At 42.7% G+C, this 20,488-nt stretch overlaps 1 protein-coding gene across 1 annotated transcript in view; it reads left to right on the top strand.

Annotated features, from left to right (window-relative positions):
• TBCA (tubulin folding cofactor A) overlaps positions 1-20,488 on the top strand; it is a 596,902-nt gene that overhangs the window by 167,582 nt on the left and 408,832 nt on the right. Inside the window, exon 2 of the mRNA XM_044063703.1 lies at positions 10,832-10,940. Coding sequence (XP_043919638.1) covers positions 10,832-10,940 — 109 coding nt within the window. The remainder of the gene's footprint in view (positions 1-10,831; positions 10,941-20,488) is intronic.

Genomic DNA, 20,488 nt, shown 5'->3' with positions numbered 1-20,488 from the left:
GAAAAACAAGCTTGAATTTAAATTGTTTAAAAGTTAAAAATTTGGTTTTGCCCAAGTTTTTGGAAAAAAGGGGTAATTTTGGAAAAGGGTATTTCTCTTTTCCCTTCATTTTTTAAAGTTTGAAAAAAACCTTTTGCCCCAATATTTGGGGGTTTTTATTAAATGTTTTTAAAAGGTTTACCAAAACCCCCCTCCTCTATAATCCCATCGACCATATAGTCAGGGTAACCACGATGTAAAAACGTACTCCTTAAATGTAAACATTCAGCATGGAAATCCTCGTCTAATGTAATAATACGTGCTGCCCTGACTAATTGGCCCTTTACTATAGCCCTTTTCTGATGGAATGGGTTGAGTTAGTCCTACTAGTTTAACACAAATTGTTTTTCCAACAGTTTTGCACAACTTCAATGTCCTTGTTACACCTATTGTGAATGATGTACCTTCTTGTGAAACAGACTTGGTAGATGTTGTAGTTTTTACATGGGCGGTGCAGTGGTGCAGCGGTTAATGCTGTCACCTCACAGCAAGAGGTTCCCCGGTTCGATTCTCGGCTGGGGTGCCTTCTGTGTGGAGTTTGCATGTTCTCCCTGCATCGTAGGTTTCCTCCGGTACTCGGTTTCTCCCACATTCTAAAGACATGCTTCTGGAGCATTTCTCCCCCAGGCCTCCGCTGAAAACAGGATCTGTGGAACCTAGTCGGACTTTCCCGGTCAACAAATGTTAAATAAATAAAATAAAAATAAATAGTTAGTGAGACTCTAACTGAGGAAGTTAACAACTTGACTACCTCTTTACCGGTGATACTTAATAATGTTGACGGAGACTTTAGGGTGTATAATTTTTCCTCCGTTGATATTACACCTGATTTGGTAGAGTTATTTTCTAAGGGTCTTACATATGTTCCTGCTCAGAAACTTGATTTGGTCAAAACAATTATTGATTTAAAACTATTTACTAGGAAACTTAACCTCAATTTAATGATGGGTAGTAACACCACGATTGGTAGTAACAACTTTAGGATTCCTAGTGTTTATAACCCTCCTCTACACCCACTACTACAGGTTTTTGAACTCGTGTGAATTAGACATTCGTCAAAAGTTTCAGGCAGGGCAACATCGTTTTATTTCTGGTACGAACACTAGAGTAGAAAAGGAATGTCTTGAATTTATTAAATTTCAAGGCATTCGTATTTGCAAACCGGACAAGGGAGGGGGGTTAGTAGTATTTGATAGTGTTGACTACAATGACAGGATATTCTACCTTTTGGACAGTCCCTCTTACTCAATTAGTTCACGTTATGAAATTAACAGTGCCTATAACATTATTAAGAACACTATTGAGGAAATGTATATAGAGGGAAGAATTACCCAGAACATCTTTAATTATATGTCAACAGTGTATCCCAGATTTCCCTGTCTCTTTGGGATACCAAAACTCCACAAGGACTTAACTAACCCCCCTATGCATCCTCTTGTTCATAGCAGGGGTTCTCCTACTTACCCTCGTACAAAAGTAGTGGACGCTATTTTATAGAAATACCTGGTGAAACTTGACCAATTTTGTAAAGATTCTTGGACATTTCTAGATAAAATCAACAGGTTGGAGTTTGACGTTAGATATAACTTGTTTACTATCGATGTCAATGACCTTTATACATGTATTCCACATGATATAGCCATGGAATGGGATGACCAAATGTTAAGGGTACATGGTAGTACCAGAAATGAGTTGGACCTTGTTCATGAACTTTTGGACTTATTCTCGACAACAGCTATTTTATGTGTGGAGATCATTTTTACCTCCAAAAAGTCGGGGTTGCTATGGGCTCTCCTTGTGGTGCCAGTGTTGCTAATATGGTTATGGCCCACTGGGAACACCTTTTTGTCCTCAACAACTGTGAATTTAAAGAAAATTTAATATTTTATACTCGCTGTTTGGATGATATTTTTATCCTATTGGATGGCGATAAGACCATCAGTGATTTAGTGGTGGATTATTTTAATAGAACCACTCAGTTCTTGAAGTTTACTTTTACATTTGACACTGAGACCATAGCATACCTTGGCATTTTATTGTCCAAAAATCATGTTACTCAAAAACTTACAGCTACTATTCACAGAAAGAGTACTTACTCCAACTCATTTCTACACTTTTCCAGCTGTCACCCATTCCATCAGAAAAGGGCTATAGTAAAGGGCAGCACATATTACATTAGACGAGGATTTCCATGCTGAATGTTTACATTTAAGGCGTATGTTTTTACATCGTGGTTACCCTGACTATATGGTCGATGGGATTATAGAGGAGGTCACGAGTAAACGTTTGAGACATTTTTATAAACCAATATTGGACAATAGGTACATCTCACAAGATGAAGTAGAGAATACTTCCTCTCAGTCTCTTAACGTCTCCAACAGTTTACACTCATCTGGGACACCAAAGTGTTACTTTTATAACAACTTTTAATCTCAAGCGTAAGGACTGTTTTCAGATCTTGTGTAAAAATTGGGCACTGTTCAAGAGTGACAACAGTCTTTTCCAGAGAGTAGGTGACCACCCTGTTGTTGTATATAAGAAAGCCAAGAATCTTAAGGCTTTTTTTGAACAACAAATTCAACGTGGTAGAACAGTTGGCATGTATAAATGTCAAGCTTGTAATTACTGTCAACATGTCATTGAATCAAATAGATTTAAAGTTCATGATCAACAATATAAGCTGAAGTTGAGAGTGAATTGTAACTCAAGAATGATAGTCTATTTGGCTCAGTGCCAGTCCTGTTTAGCCTTCTATGTTGGTAAAACGGAGAGGAGGCTTCAAGATCATATTTATGAACATACGTACGCTATTAGAAAATACAAACTAGATAATGCCTTGGCTAAACATATTTCACTGTACCACAACCATAGTTTTAAATTTATAGTGATTGATCAAGCATTTCAGAATCCTTGTGGTGGTCCGGTCACATTAAAACTAGAAGAACTTGAATTGAGTTTGCAGATCAGGTTAAACGCATATAACGTGCCAGGTCTAAATGAAGGCTGTTCAATTAGTAGTATTCTGAAGCTTAAGAGTCTCACTAGATAATACACTTTAACTACAGTATTGGTAAATAAGGTGTATGTTGAGCTTATTTAGTACTGTACTTTACTGTTACCTTATAGCCTCGTTTTTAATGATAATGTTTAAATGTTACAAGTTCAAGAGAGGTTACAGGTATATTAAGAATAGTGTTTATCTGCAATTTTAGTCAGTGCAGCGGTGTGTGTGAAAATTCATTTAAGTGTACCTTTATTTAAATGTACTTTTTTCTTTAAATGACATTATTGATTTATTGAGTTGTTAATTGATTTTATACTTAAAGAGTTCTTGCATGTGATTTCATTTGTCTGAAGAAGTTTGCATACTGTGACAAATGAAAAGCGCTTAATTTTATTAAAGGACTTGAATATTTCTGGTTGGGTGCCGTTTTGTGGTTTTCATCCCTGTTTTTGGATTTCAAAGTCTGTTCATTTGCCTGTTTTGAGTCCTATTTGGTGTATTTGCTTGTAGATGAAGGAAATGTTATTTTTGTGCATGCATTTTTATTGGCATATTTTTCAGCCTATCAATTTGAGGGCACCTGACATCTGGGGCAAGAAAAACTAAAGAAAATGGCATCGGCTGCATCTTTTATACCCCTGGCGCACTGACGTTGAGTAAGAGGTGAGAGCAACCGATGCCAGACCTAGACTTTGGGATTCTGTCCGACTGAGGGTAGCCTGCCAGCAGGATAACCCAAGAGTAATGACTGCAACAGTGAATACACAACTGTACTTTCAGTGGGCGGTTCTCCTATGCAAGAAGGCTGAGAAGACTGATGCCCTTTCTATTCCTTGGACAAGAATGTTCTTTTGTGTATTCCGCTGATATCCAGGGTACTTCAAGGTTCAGACGGAATCTCCCAAGTTCATTGTGGTGACTCCCTTCTGGCCCAGGCAACAGTGGTTCTCCCTTCTTTTGGAATTTGCCAGTGACAATTGACACAAGCTTCCTCACAGACTGGATCTACTTGTACAAGAACATGGTTATGTTCATCGTGCATACAGCTGCAGTCATAACAGTTGGGTTCTCCTGCCGTCAGGCGGGTCCTCGGTCAGCCGAATTCCAAAGTCTAGGTCCAGCGTCGGTTGTCGTCACTTTCTTTCCTGACGTCAGTGCGACAGGGGTATATAAGACACAGCCGACGCCATTTTCTTCACCGCGCGGTGCCCGAAGCAGAAGCAGTTCGCAAGTGCCGGTCGGCCAGCTCCTGACATTACGAAAATTTGGAAACCGAAGTGTTCTTTAAAGCTAGGTACCCTGTTGGGGAAACTTTTCTTGCCTCAGACCGATGTCAGACAAAGTTAACAATTGTATTTCTTGTGGGAAGCAAATACTGCATAAGGATTTCCATTCCCTCTGTATACCTTGTTTAGGCCCAGACCACGACGTCTCGGGCTGTCGCTTTTGCGCTACTTTCAATAAACGCACTGTTAAGCATCGGGCGGAGTTCGCCCAGCACTTTTTTTGGTAAAGCTTTTGATTATAAAATGTCGTCGGAGACTCCGACTACCGTTTTGTCCAAAAAACGCAAGGACAAAGACCGACACGTGAGGTCTACGGTCTCCACTGACACCACGCCAGAACCGGCTACAAGTGGTCCGGTTCTCAGCGAGGCACCTACGCAGCCCCTGACTACCGACGACACTTCTCTGGCGGTGTCTTCTGTAACCGAGACCGCAGGTGCCTCTGCCCATACCCAGACTACAGCTACCGAAGCCACTGTGAGTGTTGAGCCTCCTAATGTGGACAGGTCCACTTCCACCCATGGTGTCTTTTAGACCCTCATCTTCCTTTTCCATAAAGGCCTTTACTAAGTCCAAATCAGCCATGCATCCCAAGAGGCCTGTTGCACAGGGCCCATCTCCAGGACCCATGCCTAAAAAGCAGATGCTAAAAATGGCTGAGGATTTAATTACTCTTATCAGGGTTCCCAACCCCTCCGGACAAGAGACCCAGAGTGGAGGAAGATTTTCCCTCTTCTGACCAGGGCTCCATTATTTCAGAACATTCTGATGAAGAGGAACACTCACTCCCCTTTTGAAGATTCTGATGCAGAGCAGTCCATTCCTTCTGTATCTCCTCCAGAGGATTTTTCTTTGGGGAAACCTTGCATACCTTGAGGGAACACTTCCATTGGGAAGGCCAAGACTTTCTGATTCCAAGAAAAGACTTGGGGAATTTCTTTGTTACCTCAACACAGACCTCTGGCATACCTCCTGTCTTGGACATACTTGATGATGTTTACTCGGAGGCTTGCCTTAATCCGGATTCCCTGCCTCCTGCCCCAGTCAAGCCTGATAGGTACTACAGAGTTCCTAACTCTCACCAATTTCTTTACAAAAGCCATAATGCTGACCCTGAAACCATTTCTCAAGGCCCTAAGGGAATGAAGGCCTCTACTGCTAAGAATCCACTACCTTCGAAGAGAGTCTAGATCCTTAGAAAGGTGGGGAATAAGGTATATACCTCGCCACCTAGCCATGAGGGCCTTAAATTGTCAGTTCCATATGCTTAAATATCAGCAGTTTCTGTTATCACAATTAAGGAATAAAATGTCACAACCTGAACAACCAGACTTGAAGGAGTTGCAGGATATGATGCATAGTGCAGAACAAGTGGGTAAACACACCTTACAATGTGGCTATGATGCTCTAGAGGCCTCAAGTAGAGCTGCTGTTACAGGATCAGTCATTCGTAGACATGCCTGGCTTGGGGAACAAATCTTGCCTGATCATGTTAAAGCTAAACTACTAGATGCTCCTTTACAAAAGGATGTATTATTTGGTACTAATGCTGAGGAGATACTACGGAAAATGGAATAAAAAGCTATATCTATGCAAACTGTCAAAGCTTTTCTACAGGTTCAACCACCACGTTTTAGCAGAAATTGGCCTTCAAAAAACTGGTCCTTTCCAGCCACGGACAAGCCCCAAAGAGGTAGATACAGGCACACAAGGGGCAGAGGACAATCTCAAGGATCATATAGAGGCAGACAATGGCAAACTCCAGCACCAAGAGGTGGCGAAGACAGTACACAACAATACAGGAAACAAACCCAATGACTTTCCCCTTTTCATGCCAAGCAAGTCTCAGCTGGCAGCACCCTTGGGAGGAAAGCTGGCATTATTTACAAGAAATTGGCATATTATTACAACAGACAAATGGATCCTGGACATTATAAACAGATGCTACAGATTTCATTTTCACACTCTTCCAAAAATGAGAGGCATGCCGAACCTGCCACACAATCAAAGGGCAGAGGTTCAAATACAAATTTCAAAGCTCATGGACATGACAGCTATTCAAGAGGTACCTACTCACGAACAAGGTCAAGGTTTTTATTCCAGACTATTCCTGGTACCAAGGAAAGGAACTGACTGGAGACCCATTTTGGACTTATCCATCCTAAACACATTTCTACTGCACCAAAATTCAAGATGCTCACCTTACAGCAGCTTCTTCCCATGCTGGGCAAGGAGTCTTGGCTGGTAACATTGGACCTCAAGGAGGCATACCTGCATGTCCCAATCAGACAAAGCTGCAGAAGATACCTCAGATTTCTTGCAGGTTCAATCCACTATCAATTCTCTGCATTGCCCTTTGGCTTATCTACTGCACCCAGAGTATTCACGAAATGCTTGGCATCAGTAATTGCCTACTGCAGACTTCAAGGGATACAAATTTACCCTTATTTGGACGATTGCCTGATCCAAGCGGACAGCAAACACATACTTCTGGAACATCTGGCTTATGTAACACGGTTATTGAATTCTCTGGGATACACAGTCAACAAAGAGAAATCCAGGCTAACACCATCTCAGAAAATAACTTTCCTGGGTGCCAACTTGGACACAAACACCCAGATGGCCTATCTTACGCCAGAAAAACAGGGGCAACTTACTCAGTACTTCAAAATACTAGCAAATGTACCAGGCTAACTGCAAGGAAAATCCTGCAGGCTCTGGGCTTCATGGCACCTTGCATTCTTCTAATCCCATGTGCAAAGTTGCATATGAGGAAACTTCAGTGGTACCTAAAAATCCTATGGTCTCAACACAGCCACAGTTTGGAAACAATAATACCAATAATCCCACGTTTGCAAAAGGAATTTCTATGGTGGGCCCAAGCATGCCAAACAAACACAGGTCTACCATTCTGCAAGTCTCAAGCAAATCAAGTCATCACAACAGACTCCTCAGACTACGCCTGGGGGGCACACATGACAGACAGGTGCATTCAGGGCAAATGGTCCCAAAAGGAAAAGCACCTTCACATCAATCAAAAGGAAATGCTAGCAGTGATAAATGCAATTACAGCTTTCAAGGCCCTCCTGCATCCAGGGCAATTATTGATAAGAACAGACAACACCACAGTAATGTGGTACATAAACAAACAAGGAGGAACACATTCATACCCCCTGTGCAGGCTAGCCATGTCACTTTGGAACTTGGCTCTGGAATGGCAAATCGAACTTCAAGCACAGTACCTGCCAGGATTGGAAAACAGGCTGGCAGACAATCTAAGCAGAAATATGACAGACCCACACGAATGGAAGTTGCATCCTCAAGTGTTTACAAAGATAATCCAAGCGTGGGGAAGGCCAGACATAGATCTCTTTGCCTCCCACAGGAATCATCAATTGACAAAGTTCTGCTCAAGGACCTTCCATCCCAAGGCCTGGAGAGTGGACGCCCTTTCTTTCAGTTGGGCAGCCCGGACAGTTTACGCCTTCCCACCTTTGCCTCTTCTGCCCAAGGTGCTCTTGAAAGCAAGTGCAGACAGACCGAAGATGATACTGATTGCTCCAGACTGGCCAAGACAACACTGGTACCCACTCCTGAGGAGCCTAACACATACTCCTCCCTGGACCCTACCTCTAATGCCTCTTCTACTGACTCAGCACAGCTACAAAACTCTTCACAGTCAGCTGAAAACACTCAATCTGGCTGCATGGAAAATTCCTTAACACCACAACAGACCCTACTCTCCAAAGAGGTGCAGGATGTCATTTTGGAGGCCAGAAGGCCATCTACTAGAAAGGCTTACTCCGCTAAATGGAAACGGTTTTGCGCTTGGAATGAGAAAAAGGCCAGGATCCTAGAAAACTGAATTTGCCTCAGATATTACAGTATCTAGCTGAGCTGTTGAACAGTGGACTTTCTTTTTCCTCCATCAAAATTCATGCCTCAGCCATTTCTGCAGAATACAACACTGATCCACCCTTATTCTCTCACCCACTCTTAAGACAGTTCCTCAGAGGGGCTAAGAATATAAGACCTCCAAGGAAACAACCAATACCAGCCTGGGATCTTAATTACATTCTAGAAAATTAACATTGCCTCCCTTTGAACCAGCTGCCTCAACAGATTTACAATAATTGTCCTGGAAAACAGCTTTCCTTCTGGCCATTACCTCAGCTCGTAGGGTTTCGAAACTACAAGCCCTCATTGCTGTGCAGCCCTTTCTCATCTTCCATCAGGACAGGGTTTCCCTCTGAACCAACCCGTCATTTATGCCTAAGGTAGTATCCAGGGTAGCTTTAAATCAGGCCATACACTTACCTACCTTTTACCCCAATCCTCAAAACAAAGGGGAAAGGCTGCTACATTCCTTAGACATCCATAGACAGCTACATTACTATTTGGACAGAACAAAGCCTTTCAGGAAATCAGAACAACTCTTTGTGTCCTATGCTGTAGGAGCTCAAGGGAAGCCAATTTCCAAACAGACAATTTCAAAATGGATAGGCCACTGCATACGGTTTTGTTACTCCTTTCATGGTAAATCTGTACCTGCAGGCATCAGATCCCACTCCACAAGGGCCACAGCTACCTCTGCAGCCTTCCTCAGAGGAGTACCTACCAAAGATATTTTGGAGGCAGCCACTTGGAGTTCTGTGCATACCTTCACTAAACACTACCACCTACCTTTATACTCCAAAACTAGAGCAGGCTTTGCTACTGCTGTGTTGCAGGGCATTCTGGCTCCTCCCAGTTCCACCTAGTGCCTACCACCCTGTGCGTAGCTTTGGGATTCTACCCATCTGTTATGACTGCAGCTGTATGCACGATGAACATAGTACAGTTGTGTACCTACCATAAATGTAGATGTTCGAGTACTAATACAGCTGCAGTCCAGGTTTCCCTCCCTCCTTCCCCTCTGGGTACAGACCTAGTGGCTAACTCCTCATCTTACAACTTGATTGGGTTATCCTTCTATGGTGTATTTGCTTGCAACTACTGGTTTTTGATTATATTGTAATGCATGATTATATATTATATATATATATATATATATATATATATATATATATATATATATATTGCCTTCCTTCTGGGGGCACCTGACATCTGGGGCAAGAAAGACTGAAGAAAATGGCGTCGGCTGTGTCTTGTATACCCCTGTCGCACTGACGTCAGGAAAGAAAGCGACGACAACCGACGCCGGACCTAGACTTTGGAATTCGGCCGACCGAGGACCCGCCTGACGGCAGGAGAACCCATCTGTTATGACTGCAGCTGCATTAGCACATCGAACATCTACATTTATGGTAGGTACAAAACTGTACTGTTTGATACATCCCAAACAACTTCAGCTGACTGTCTGGATGACAGGGCCTTAATACCTTTTAGGGACCTGTTTACTGAAGACGTGCAGCAGGCACTAATTGAGGCAAGAGAGCCTGTTACTAGAAAATTGTATATTAGCAAGTGGAAAAGGTTTACTAGTTGATGCCAACAGCATAACCAGCACCTATTTAGGGCTAGTGTTTTGCAATATTTATTTAAGTTAATTTCCAAATGCCAGTCTTGCTCCACTGTCAAGGTTCAGTTTGTTGATCATTGCAGCATTTCTGCTCATGGATTTTTCCACTTTCAAGGCATTCTCATGTCAAAATGCTTTTGAAAGGGGTTTTGCATAAGAGACCTCAAAGGTAAGCAGTGGTTCCTCCTTGGATTCTTAATTTTTTGTTAGAGATGCTAATACTTGCTCCATTAGAACCAGCTCATTGGGCTGTTTGAGGTTATGAACATGAAAAGCAGTTTTGCTTGTTGCTCTGACATCTGCAAGAAGAGTTCCTTGAGTTGCGTGCTCTTATGGTGGAACAACCATATCTCATTTTCATAGAGAGAGTCTCTCTTTGAAAACTAATCCTTGTTTTATACCTAAAGTGGTATCAGAGTTTGCATTAAGCTAAACTATACATCTTCCTGTGTTCTTTCTTGAACCGCAAAATGAGGGAGAAAAGATAAATTCATACCATGGATAATCATAGAAAACATGGGTATCTTGACAAAACATCATTTCCCAGAACTTCTAATGAGTTGTGCATTTCTTAAGAAGGTAAAAAAGGACAACCTGTGTCAATGCAGCTATTCCAATGAGTTAATGAATTCTAGGTGAGTTACATTGCATCTGACTTGTTACCCAACATTTCAGTGCTGCATTGCTGATGTAAAGCTGTACATTGTTTTTCCACTTGTGTCATGTTGCATCTTTACTTGAAGGATTGCTCGTCTACTATGTTTACCTAATTCCATACTGCGTTCATGCAGATTTTTTGTAGCATCATCAGATATCATCTGTTTTCTGAGTTTCACTTTTGGATTGCGTTGTGTGTATATCCTGCACTCCCCTTCTAGAGTTGCTGCTGCTCTTCTGAAAAAAATGTAGAAAGCATACTTTTATGCTAGGATACTCATGTTTCATTATTCATGTTATTTTTCGTTTCATTGTTTTACACAGATTGGCAAAAGAAAAACTTATGTATGAAAAAGAGGCAAAGCAGCAAGAAGAAAAGGTTGAAAGAATGAAAACAGAGGAGGGGACTGATGAATACATGGTCAAGAAGCAGGTATGTTTCCAGTTTTATAGTGTACTTAACATTATTTACTTGGAAGTTCTGTTAATTGTCAGAAAATATGATATGTGGCACCTTCATTAATGATTCTGTGATTTTAACTGTAAGTCTATTCTTTATGACCTATTTGTTTTTGCTTGTTCAGTGTCAAATAAGGCATAACTTGTTATGCACCTTGTTCTTTCAGAGTGTCGTTTATGTATATTTTTGACCCTATCAGGGACCGTAGTTAAAGTGCCAGGCTATCGTACTTTTGTAAGTATTGATGTCTTCATATGGATCACTGTTGCAGTAGAAATCATTACGCATAGGAAAAGGCAACAGGCTGATGTTCATCCAGCTGGATCACCTGTCAGATTTATGTTTATGCAAAGGCACAGTCCACATTTCTTCCCAGTTAAAAGGGGATATTATCCTCCACCATTTACATTCTTTTTTTATGATGTATGCATTTCTGTGCATTGAAGTCCATGGCTATATATTTCTAGCCTATAGACTCTAATCTCCTGTGAGACAAGGAAGCGAATATTAAGCATCTATTGGGGACGTCTATTAAGTATCTATTGAGGAGAGTGTATCTGCTTTTATATTTTCTGTTCTTTCTCTGATGATTTTCTTTGCCAGTGAGGTTTGCTTGGAAAACCTTTGTGGTTCTTGAAGTATGCCTCATGCAGGCCTGAAGAGCCATTGTCGTCATAGATGTCAAAGACCAAATTACCACGGTAACAGCTACAAACAAATGCAATCTGAGGGTCATGCTGCTCAACGCTAGAAGTCTAAATCTCAAAATGCACTTGCTTGAAGCACTCCTTAAAATGGAGAACACAGACATTTGTGCTGTAACAGAGACCTAGTTCAAGGCAGAAGAAAGCACCCCTGCACTACCAGGCTATAACTCATTCCACACCTTTTGGCCCCAGAACTTGGACTAAAGTTCCAAAGGTGGTGGTGTTTCCGTATTCATAAAGTATGTGCACACCTCCAGACTAGTAGCCCAACATAACATATCTGAGATGCTTCAGGTGCAGCTAATATCGGGTAAGACTGTGATTCAGGTCGTAGCCTGCTAAACGTCCCCAACCATATCCCAAGACTCGCGCTCAATGTTCCTAAGCACCCTGAAGAATATTAGGGTCCAACCTAATACTCTCATACTGGGCGGCTTGCACTACCCCTCCATTAACTGGGAAAACTACTCCTGTACCAGTACACTTGCCCAACGTTTCTTGGAATTCATTAATTCCAATGCCCTGGACCAGCTCGTTCTTACCCCACTAGAGGTAGTAGCATCCTTGACCTGGTCATTACTAACATGGGTGACCGTTGCACTACACCAATAGTCAACTCCTCCCTGGTTAGATCCGACCACAAACTGATCACCCTGGAAATCCACATCCCTTCCACCCCCGCAAAGGTAACCACCATGAAAAATTTCTCCAAAACTAACTTTAGGCTCCTAAAAACAGAGGTGGCTAACTTCACAGCATCCATGCAAATGGAGATCATTTGCATGACTGCCAAATCATTCACCAATGCACTGTATGAACACTTACACAAATGCATGGATCTCGCCATACCCAACAGAACCAAGATGCTCACCTCCAAAAAAAGGAAGCCAATCTGGTGGTCCCCTGCCATAAACTCTACAACAAAAGGAGGAAACTGATGCGGAATAAGGTGAAGTCCCAAGACTGGAAAAACTCCCTTAGCCTCAACAAAAGTTTGAGATCCCTCATCAAATCCTCTAAAGCTAGCTATGAAAACAGAATTGCAGCAGATAGTAAAGACAACCACAAGGCCTTCTATAGTTATGTAAAGAATCTCCACAGCAATATCCAGATTTTCTCTGAGCTACTGCACAATGGTACCTCCTATACCGAGCCAACAGATATTGCCAATATACTGGCCGACAGACTCAGTGCCAGCTTTACCCCCCCAAGGGACCAATCACAATACCAGGAGATTGCCAAGCACCCAGTATTACTGCTGCACAGGTTAAAACAGCACTGTCCAAGGCCAAGAATACAGCTTTTATGGGACCTGACAATATTCCTGGCTGTGTTCTACATGAACTACAGAGTGAACTGGCACCTCACCTGTGTGCCCTGTTCAATCACAGCCTCACCTCAGGCTTTGTCCCTACCGAATGGCGCACTGCTACAGTCATCCCTCTCCACAAAGGAGGAGCGACTACAGACCCTGGGAACTGTCACCCCATTAGGCTGACGCAAAGCTATGTAATGCATCATCATGGACCTAATAAACAAGGATATAGGGAATTTCCAAACTCTGGATCCCACACAGTTTGGTTTTGTGAAGGGTAGATCATGCCTGCTCATCTTGGTCAGCAACTTTGAGTCGGTCACCAGAGCAGTGGATGAAGGCAAGTTGGTTTATACAGCCTACCTTGATCTGGCCAAGGACTTTGATACCATTCCTCACTCAGGAATCCTAGAAAAACTCACCAAGCTAAGCATCATTCTCTATATCACTAGGTGGGTTGCAAACTGGCCCACAGGTAGAACCCACTATGTGAAAGTAGCTGACTGCTAGTCATACTGCTGACCAGTCATGAGTGGAGTCCCACAGGGTTCGGTCCTGGGTCCTCTCCTGTTTGGTATCTACTTCTCTCAAGTTCAGGCCAACACGAAGGGACTCTGGCTCACAAAGTTCACAGACGATCACATGTTGGGAGCTCTCCAAGTGATATTGACATCCTCCAGAAAGGCCTCACTGAAACCAGCGACTGGTGTCAGAATCGAGGCGTTGAGCTCAATGCCAAAAAATGTCTCATCATCCCCTTTGGGGAAAAACTTGGTTCCCATGAATTACCACATTGATGGTAGTCCACTGAACACAGAAGGCATTATAAGAGATCTGGGAACACAGGTTGACAGCAGCTTCTCTTTTGACCACCACATTGCCACTGTGGTCAGAAAGTCCTATGTGGCACATCTCATTACAAAGGGTTTTGCATCCAGGAAAAAAGAGGTCATTGTCTCCCTCTACTCTTCCGTGATTAGGCCAGTCATTGAGTACAGTGCCCCATTTAGCATGCACCTCAGTAAACATCTACAACAACTGGAGAGGCTGCAAAAGTACCTCACAAAGAGGATCCTAGGCCTTAAATACTTGCCCTGTATGGACAGACTAAAAAAACTCCAACTATTCTCTGTCTCATATCTCCTACTTGGAGGCGATGTCTGCTTGACTTACAAAGCCACGTCTCACCCAGCTGTGTTAGAAATGCTACATCTAAAGAAATCCCAATCCCTCCACACCACACACTCCAGAGACTTCAACTTCATTACCACAATTAACAGAACATGCTGGAGGGATAGGTTCATAACCCAGAGGCTGCCCATGCTATGGAATAGATTTCCCATGCATATCATGCAGAGCACCTCACTGGCCCTCTTCAAGAGAAATCTTGAGTGGATGGGAAATAGAAAATTCACTGCAGTGGCTTTACTGGACAGAGGCATTGGGAACAAAGGTCAGGTGGCACAATGCCAGGGTAATCCTGTGGGCTAGGCTTGTAAAGGCCCTATGAACCTATGAAATACTGTATACAGGTTAACATTCTAGTGCCTATGCCTTTGCTTAAGTCTCCTCTGTCAGTAAGTTGCCAGATTTATGCAAAGTTTACGAGAAGAAAAGAAGAAGCAGGGAAGTCTGTCTTGGAGCTTGGTTGACATAAAAAAGTTAATGTCCATGTTGCAGGTATCTGAACAGTCTTCTTTTTCTGGGGAATGCCTTCTGTCTGAGGAAAGCCCATAAGAAAGCATCAAGTAAAGGGAAGTTGGGCGGAAGAGAACCCCCTAGACATGCTAGTGAAAAAAATATCATCTCAGCAGTGTTACTTAAGCCAAAAGATGCCTCAATCAGCAAGTCTTTTTTTCAGTCCTTGGTAGTAGTGTGTGATATTTCTGCCAGCCTTTCTCTGATCCCTTTGGAGGCAGGTAGCTACTAGTACATCCTTCTTGACTATCTGTGTGAGTACTAAAGGAGGGTACACTGCATACATCATTTGTTAGAAGAGCAGACCTTCATCTGTAGTCCATGGTGCTCTTGTTAAAAAAAAAAAAAAAAAAAAAAAAAAGACCCAGGTCTAACATCTTTAACTCTTAAAGGTAGGCCACTTGACATCAGAATTTTGACCGACCCCTTTTAATCATTCAGGAGAATGCTTTCCCTGAGCAGACCATATCCAGGGTGATGCCCTCTTCTTATGAGTCCAGCTCCCATACATCACTTGCGCAGGGCAGCAAGAGGTAGTCTCTAGGGTGGTGACTGTGGGTTGAGTCATTCAGGTACCATACCTGGTTTTGGCTACAGATGTTACTGAGGACATCAAAGGGGAGTTATAAAATGTCCCTGTGGACAAGATGTCCTTGTCTTGATATACCCTACCCGAACATATTTAAGAAGCTGGTGAAAAAAGGCAGTGCAAATGGTGAAACTTTTTTACTCCTCTGTTCCCCAGTACAGCAGTAATTGACATTTGAAGACTGACCCTTTGTAGAAAATAGTTCTGTCACTCCCTCAGAGCTGCTGTAACTTAAAGCATCCCTATCCCTCTCTCCGCATTCCTCCCCCACCACAAATAGTTCATGTGGGAGCCATATTGAGCCACTGCAGACATGTGAATATTGAGCATCATTGCAGAAGTTTACAGGTTGGAATTTAAGATTGATGCCACCATTTGTGAGGATGCTTGCAGTCCTGGAAGAGCAGCTGCTTCTCGCCTTACCGGTTATTCAGTGACTAAATCAAGTGTAATAGAAGTAACAAAGCAGAAGAAAGGTTAGGTTTTCTTCCTGACAATTTTTTTTTTTTTATGGATGGGGGGTCCCACAGGGATGGATCCTGGAGGCAGATCTTGGATGTAGAATAAGCTGTCTGTTCATGAGGGTTCCCAGGTTCAGTATGCGTTCCTTGCAGTCTGTCATCCTACCAGGGGCCTTCCTGGCCAAGTTGGACCTTAGGGATGCCTGCTTGCTCATTCCTCTCCACATGGACCACAGAAAATCCCTTTAATTCAGGGTCACACACCAGAATTACCTTTTTCTGTTTAGGCCTTTGGTTTGTCTACTAAACCCAAAGTGTTGTGTCTGGTCCTGGTGGTAGACTCCTGGAGAATGAATAGTCTTTCCATACCTGTATGGCTGTCTGCTGAGGGCCAGAATGCAGCAACAGATCTTGGACCATGTAAAATTAACCATGGATTGTCTGGTACATCTTTAAGTCATCAATTTTTCCAAAGTTGGTTTGTTCCCATAAAGGACAGAGATTCCTGGAGCTACTGTGTAGACTGCATCTCCAAAAGGGCAAGTCCTTTTCTCTAAAGACCTTTCTGCAGTAGGCCAAGAGACTGGATGAGAGCCGGGGGGGGGGGGGGGGGGCTTTCCTGAAGGCTGTTGTATGCATGGAGTCTGCCGTAGTGATGGTTCATGTAACCAAGTTGTATATGAAGAAGAATTCAGTGGTTCCTGAGGGCATCCTTGAACCAACATATCATCCTTTGCTGCCGTACATCCAAAAAGATTTCCTGTGGTGGGCATGCCAGATTCATAGTTCCATCTCTGACAACAGATGCCTCAGACTTGGCCTGGGTGCACCCCTAGGGCTTTTTGGTTCATGGGCCTTTATTTCTCTTCCAGAGGATATTTTACATTCACCTGAGGGAGATGCTAACAGTTCTGTAATTGAAACTAGATGCGTGCCAACTCAACATGGACAGTAACAGGGTGGTGCATAGGCAGGGAAGAACAAGGTCATATCTACTGTGCAAGTTTGCAGCTTAGCAACTCTGTCCATTTTGGAACTGTGGGTGATGAATACACAACAGTGGAAACGGCCTGACAATAGCACATGCAAGGAACTAAGACTTGAAATTGGATGAGTGAATGTTCTTGCAGATGACAAACAAATGGACCCTTCTTGGATTGGACTTAATTACTTAACCAGTGATCCATTCTGCGCTAATGCACAAGGTTCCCCAGCAGCAAGGCTTGGAGTATAGCTGCCTTCTCTTTTTAGCTGTGACAGTGATTCTTGTATGGTGCATCCTCCAACACATGTGCGCACACACACATACAGGCACTCGTGCACTCGCATACACATACAGCTGATTTTATGGGTGGTAATGCTCAGCATGACACAGCCAAATAGCAGTTTGGTAATAGCTTCTGCAACAGAAGATAGACCTTACACACCTATGTGGCTATAACTGTAGTCCATCTAGACCCAAAAGAATGCAGGCTGATAGCCTGGAAAATTAGTCTTATTCCTGTCAGGCATCTCTTCTCTCAGGACATGGAAAGAGGTCTGGGAACCTCGTACAACCAGAATGTTCCTGGTGAAATGGAAGAGGTTTTCCACGTGATGTAAAAGGAGGAGCAAGGATCCTTTAAATGCAGAGGTGCCCCTCATTTTGTCCTGCCTTTTCACTTAGTTACATTTTATGACATTCCAGTGTTCATACTCAAAGCATTTGGTCCAGGCATGGAACACATCCACTTCTGTGTCTATCAAAGTGTGCTAGGCACTTAACATCACTTTTACCTTGAACATTTGAACTGCTGGTAACCCTTTCCTGTGCCAGTATCTTTGTATCAGTGTGTGGTATCAGTACAGCTGTCATGGTAGAAAAGTACTGAGAAACATTGTAATGCACACAGTATTGGTTTCTTCTATGCCCTTAGAACCCAATTTTCATTTACTTTTGTACAAAGCCATAGCTCTGAGTTATGCAGTTTGAAATGGTTACACCAGTAAAATAAAAGATGTGTGTAAGTTTATTACTGTCAGAAGCAGGCATATGTAATTTAAATGTTCTTTATATTTTCTGACCTTTAACTATCTTTCTTTTTGAATGTTTTATTGTCATGCAAACCTTTACGTAGAGAAGAAACTTTGCATCTTATTTTGAATAAAGAGTTGTACTACTTTAAATTTAATAAGTCATCATCCATAAGTATTTAAAGAGTTTATATATTTTATTGGTAAGACTGGTGGTGGGTTATCTGCCCAGAGCGAAGTAATATCGCTTGATCTGTTCCTACCATTAAAATATTTAAAGGCAATCTTATTTTAAGGGTAAGCAGTAAGGTGGGCTCCTGTTTTATTAGGTTTGATTAACTGATGGCAGCACACCTTATTTTGAGGGCAGGGCAGGTTGAGTTTAGTGTTAGTCACTATTCATCCTTTTGTTGAAAATATATTGTGATTGTGTGCAATTTAGTTTAGATGAAGCTCCAGTTACTGTTAAGTTTGCACTAGGGATTATAACTTTGATCCATAGATGGGCAGTATAGAGCTTATCCGAGTGCAGAAGGGCTTGGCTATTACCCTAGGCAGCAGTACATTTTTTACCATATACCTTTAAGGCCAATCTTTTGTGTTTTAATGAGTAGCAGTGTGGGAGTCAAATTTCATGCTGCTGCTTCCTTTGCACGCACAGATATTGAAGGCAGCAGTGCAGAAATTAAAACCCATAGAATCTGTCAGTCATACATTGATTGGTGGCAGCAGTTGTGATTATACCACTGGTCATATATTTTGTAGAGATTCACCATCAAAATCCTGAATAGTCGAATACCAGTTTGTCGAATGCTTGGTTTCTAAGTTGTTGTAAAGTTGAACTGAAAGTAGTCTAGTGTATATTGGTGAAAGTGGGTATATATTCACTAATATAAATGCTATCATGTTCTTTGTGTTTCACTGTTGCAGCCATCTCACTTTATCTACCTGCAGGTAGCCCTCAGTCGGCCCGAATACCAGAGACTTAGTATTTCTGCATCGGTTGCTGTCGCTCCAGGACTGACATCAGGTCGTCAGGGGTATAAAAACAGGCAGCCGACGCCATTACATCAGTCTTTCTTGCCGAGGAGCCCGAAGCAGAAGCAGTTCACATGAGTGCCGGTCGGCCACTACCTGAGTTTTCGTTTACAAATTGAATCATCCTGAAGTCTTCTAAAGCTAAATATCCCATTGGGGATCCTTTTTTCTTGCTCTAACCAATGTCAGAAAAAGTTAACAATTGTCTTGCCTGTGGAAAGCAAATACCACACCGAGATTTTCATTCTTAACTGCGTCACCTGTTTAGGCGCAGACCACGACATACCTTGCTGTCTTTGTGCCTAGTTCAATGCCCAAATCATTCATCGTCTGGCCCTTTTTGGCACTAAATACTTTCGTTCTCTTAATTCCGTATTCCGAAATGGCTTCTGTAAGCCATCTGACTACCGATATTCTGAAAAAACGTCAGGGTAAAGACCGAGACAGACCACACAGGTCCAATGCCGCTGATGACGCTTCCGTTAAGCTAGTCGCCAGTTTGCTGGTACTCAGGCGCCTTCGCAACCCCTGATGCCCACTTCAAGTGGATTTGCAGGCCTCTACCGAGACCCGTTCAGAGTCCGGTATGCAGCAAGACTCTTCTTCGACTATGGAACCTGCGGATGTCTCTACCTTGGATGGGTCTGGAGCTGCTGAGCAGGCACTGGCTTTTGAGGAACTTCTTCGCACTACCGATGTTTGACACAAACCAACTTCAGTTCTGTCTAAAACTACCGAGTCTCTAAGGCCAAAAGTGTGCGCTACGCCTAGAAAACTGAATATCAAAGCGCATGCACCTGCTCCCTTGCCACATCATCAAATGCTTAGAATGCAGAAGACTTTATGCTGATTAGGGGAAGTTGGCCTTCCCTGCTAAGAGAAAAAGAGATCAGTCCCCAGCAGCTTCAACAGACCAAGAGTCTGACTCTGAGGGTTCTGATTATGAAGACATGCCCTTATCTGCTTATGAGGATTCAGATGCAGAGGAATCCTTTCCCTCTACCTCTCCTCCAGAGGATTTTTCTTTTGGTGAAACCTTGCATACTTTGAGAGCAATTCCATTGGAAATGCCAAGACTATCCTCAGTCCAAAAAGAGACTCAGAGAATTTCTAGACTTGCCACAACATAGGCCTTTAGCAATACCCCCAGTCCTGGAAGTTGATGTCTTTATGGAATTCAGTCTTACTCCTGATACTTTACCCCTGCTCCTAGGAAAACAGACGGGTACTACAGAGTACGTGACTCTCAAATTCCTTTTCAAAAATCCTACTGCTGACCCAGAGGTCATTTCCCAGGGGCCTAAAGGTACCAAAGCAACTACAACTAAGAATCCTACCCCTTCAGACAGGGATTCCAGAGCTTTGGACAGATGGGGTAAGAAAGTATATACCTCTGCAACTCTCGTCATTAGGGCTTTGAATTGTCAGTTTCACATGCTGAAGTACCAACAACATATTATGAAACTTAAGCAGAAAATAGCTACCTTTACAGCCTGTGCAGAAAATAAAGAATTACAAGAGCTTATGCATTCTGCAAGCCAAATCAGCAAGCATACATTGCAGTGTGGCTTTGACGCTCTAGAAGCATCTTGCAGGGCTGCAGTCACTGGTTCTGTACTGAGAAGACATGCTTGGCTTAAGGAGCAGACCTTGCCAGACCGTGACAAATCAAAGTTATTAGACACTCCTTTGAACAAGGA

Source organism: Protopterus annectens, chromosome 2.part2 (genome assembly GCF_019279795.1).
Source record: "Protopterus annectens isolate FY-2018-M chromosome 2.part2, PAN1.0, whole genome shotgun sequence".
Lineage (NCBI taxonomy): Eukaryota > Metazoa > Chordata > Ceratodontiformes > Protopteridae > Protopterus > Protopterus annectens.
Note: the sequence above shows the minus strand (reverse complement) of the source record. Positions and strands in the feature narration are given on the sequence as shown.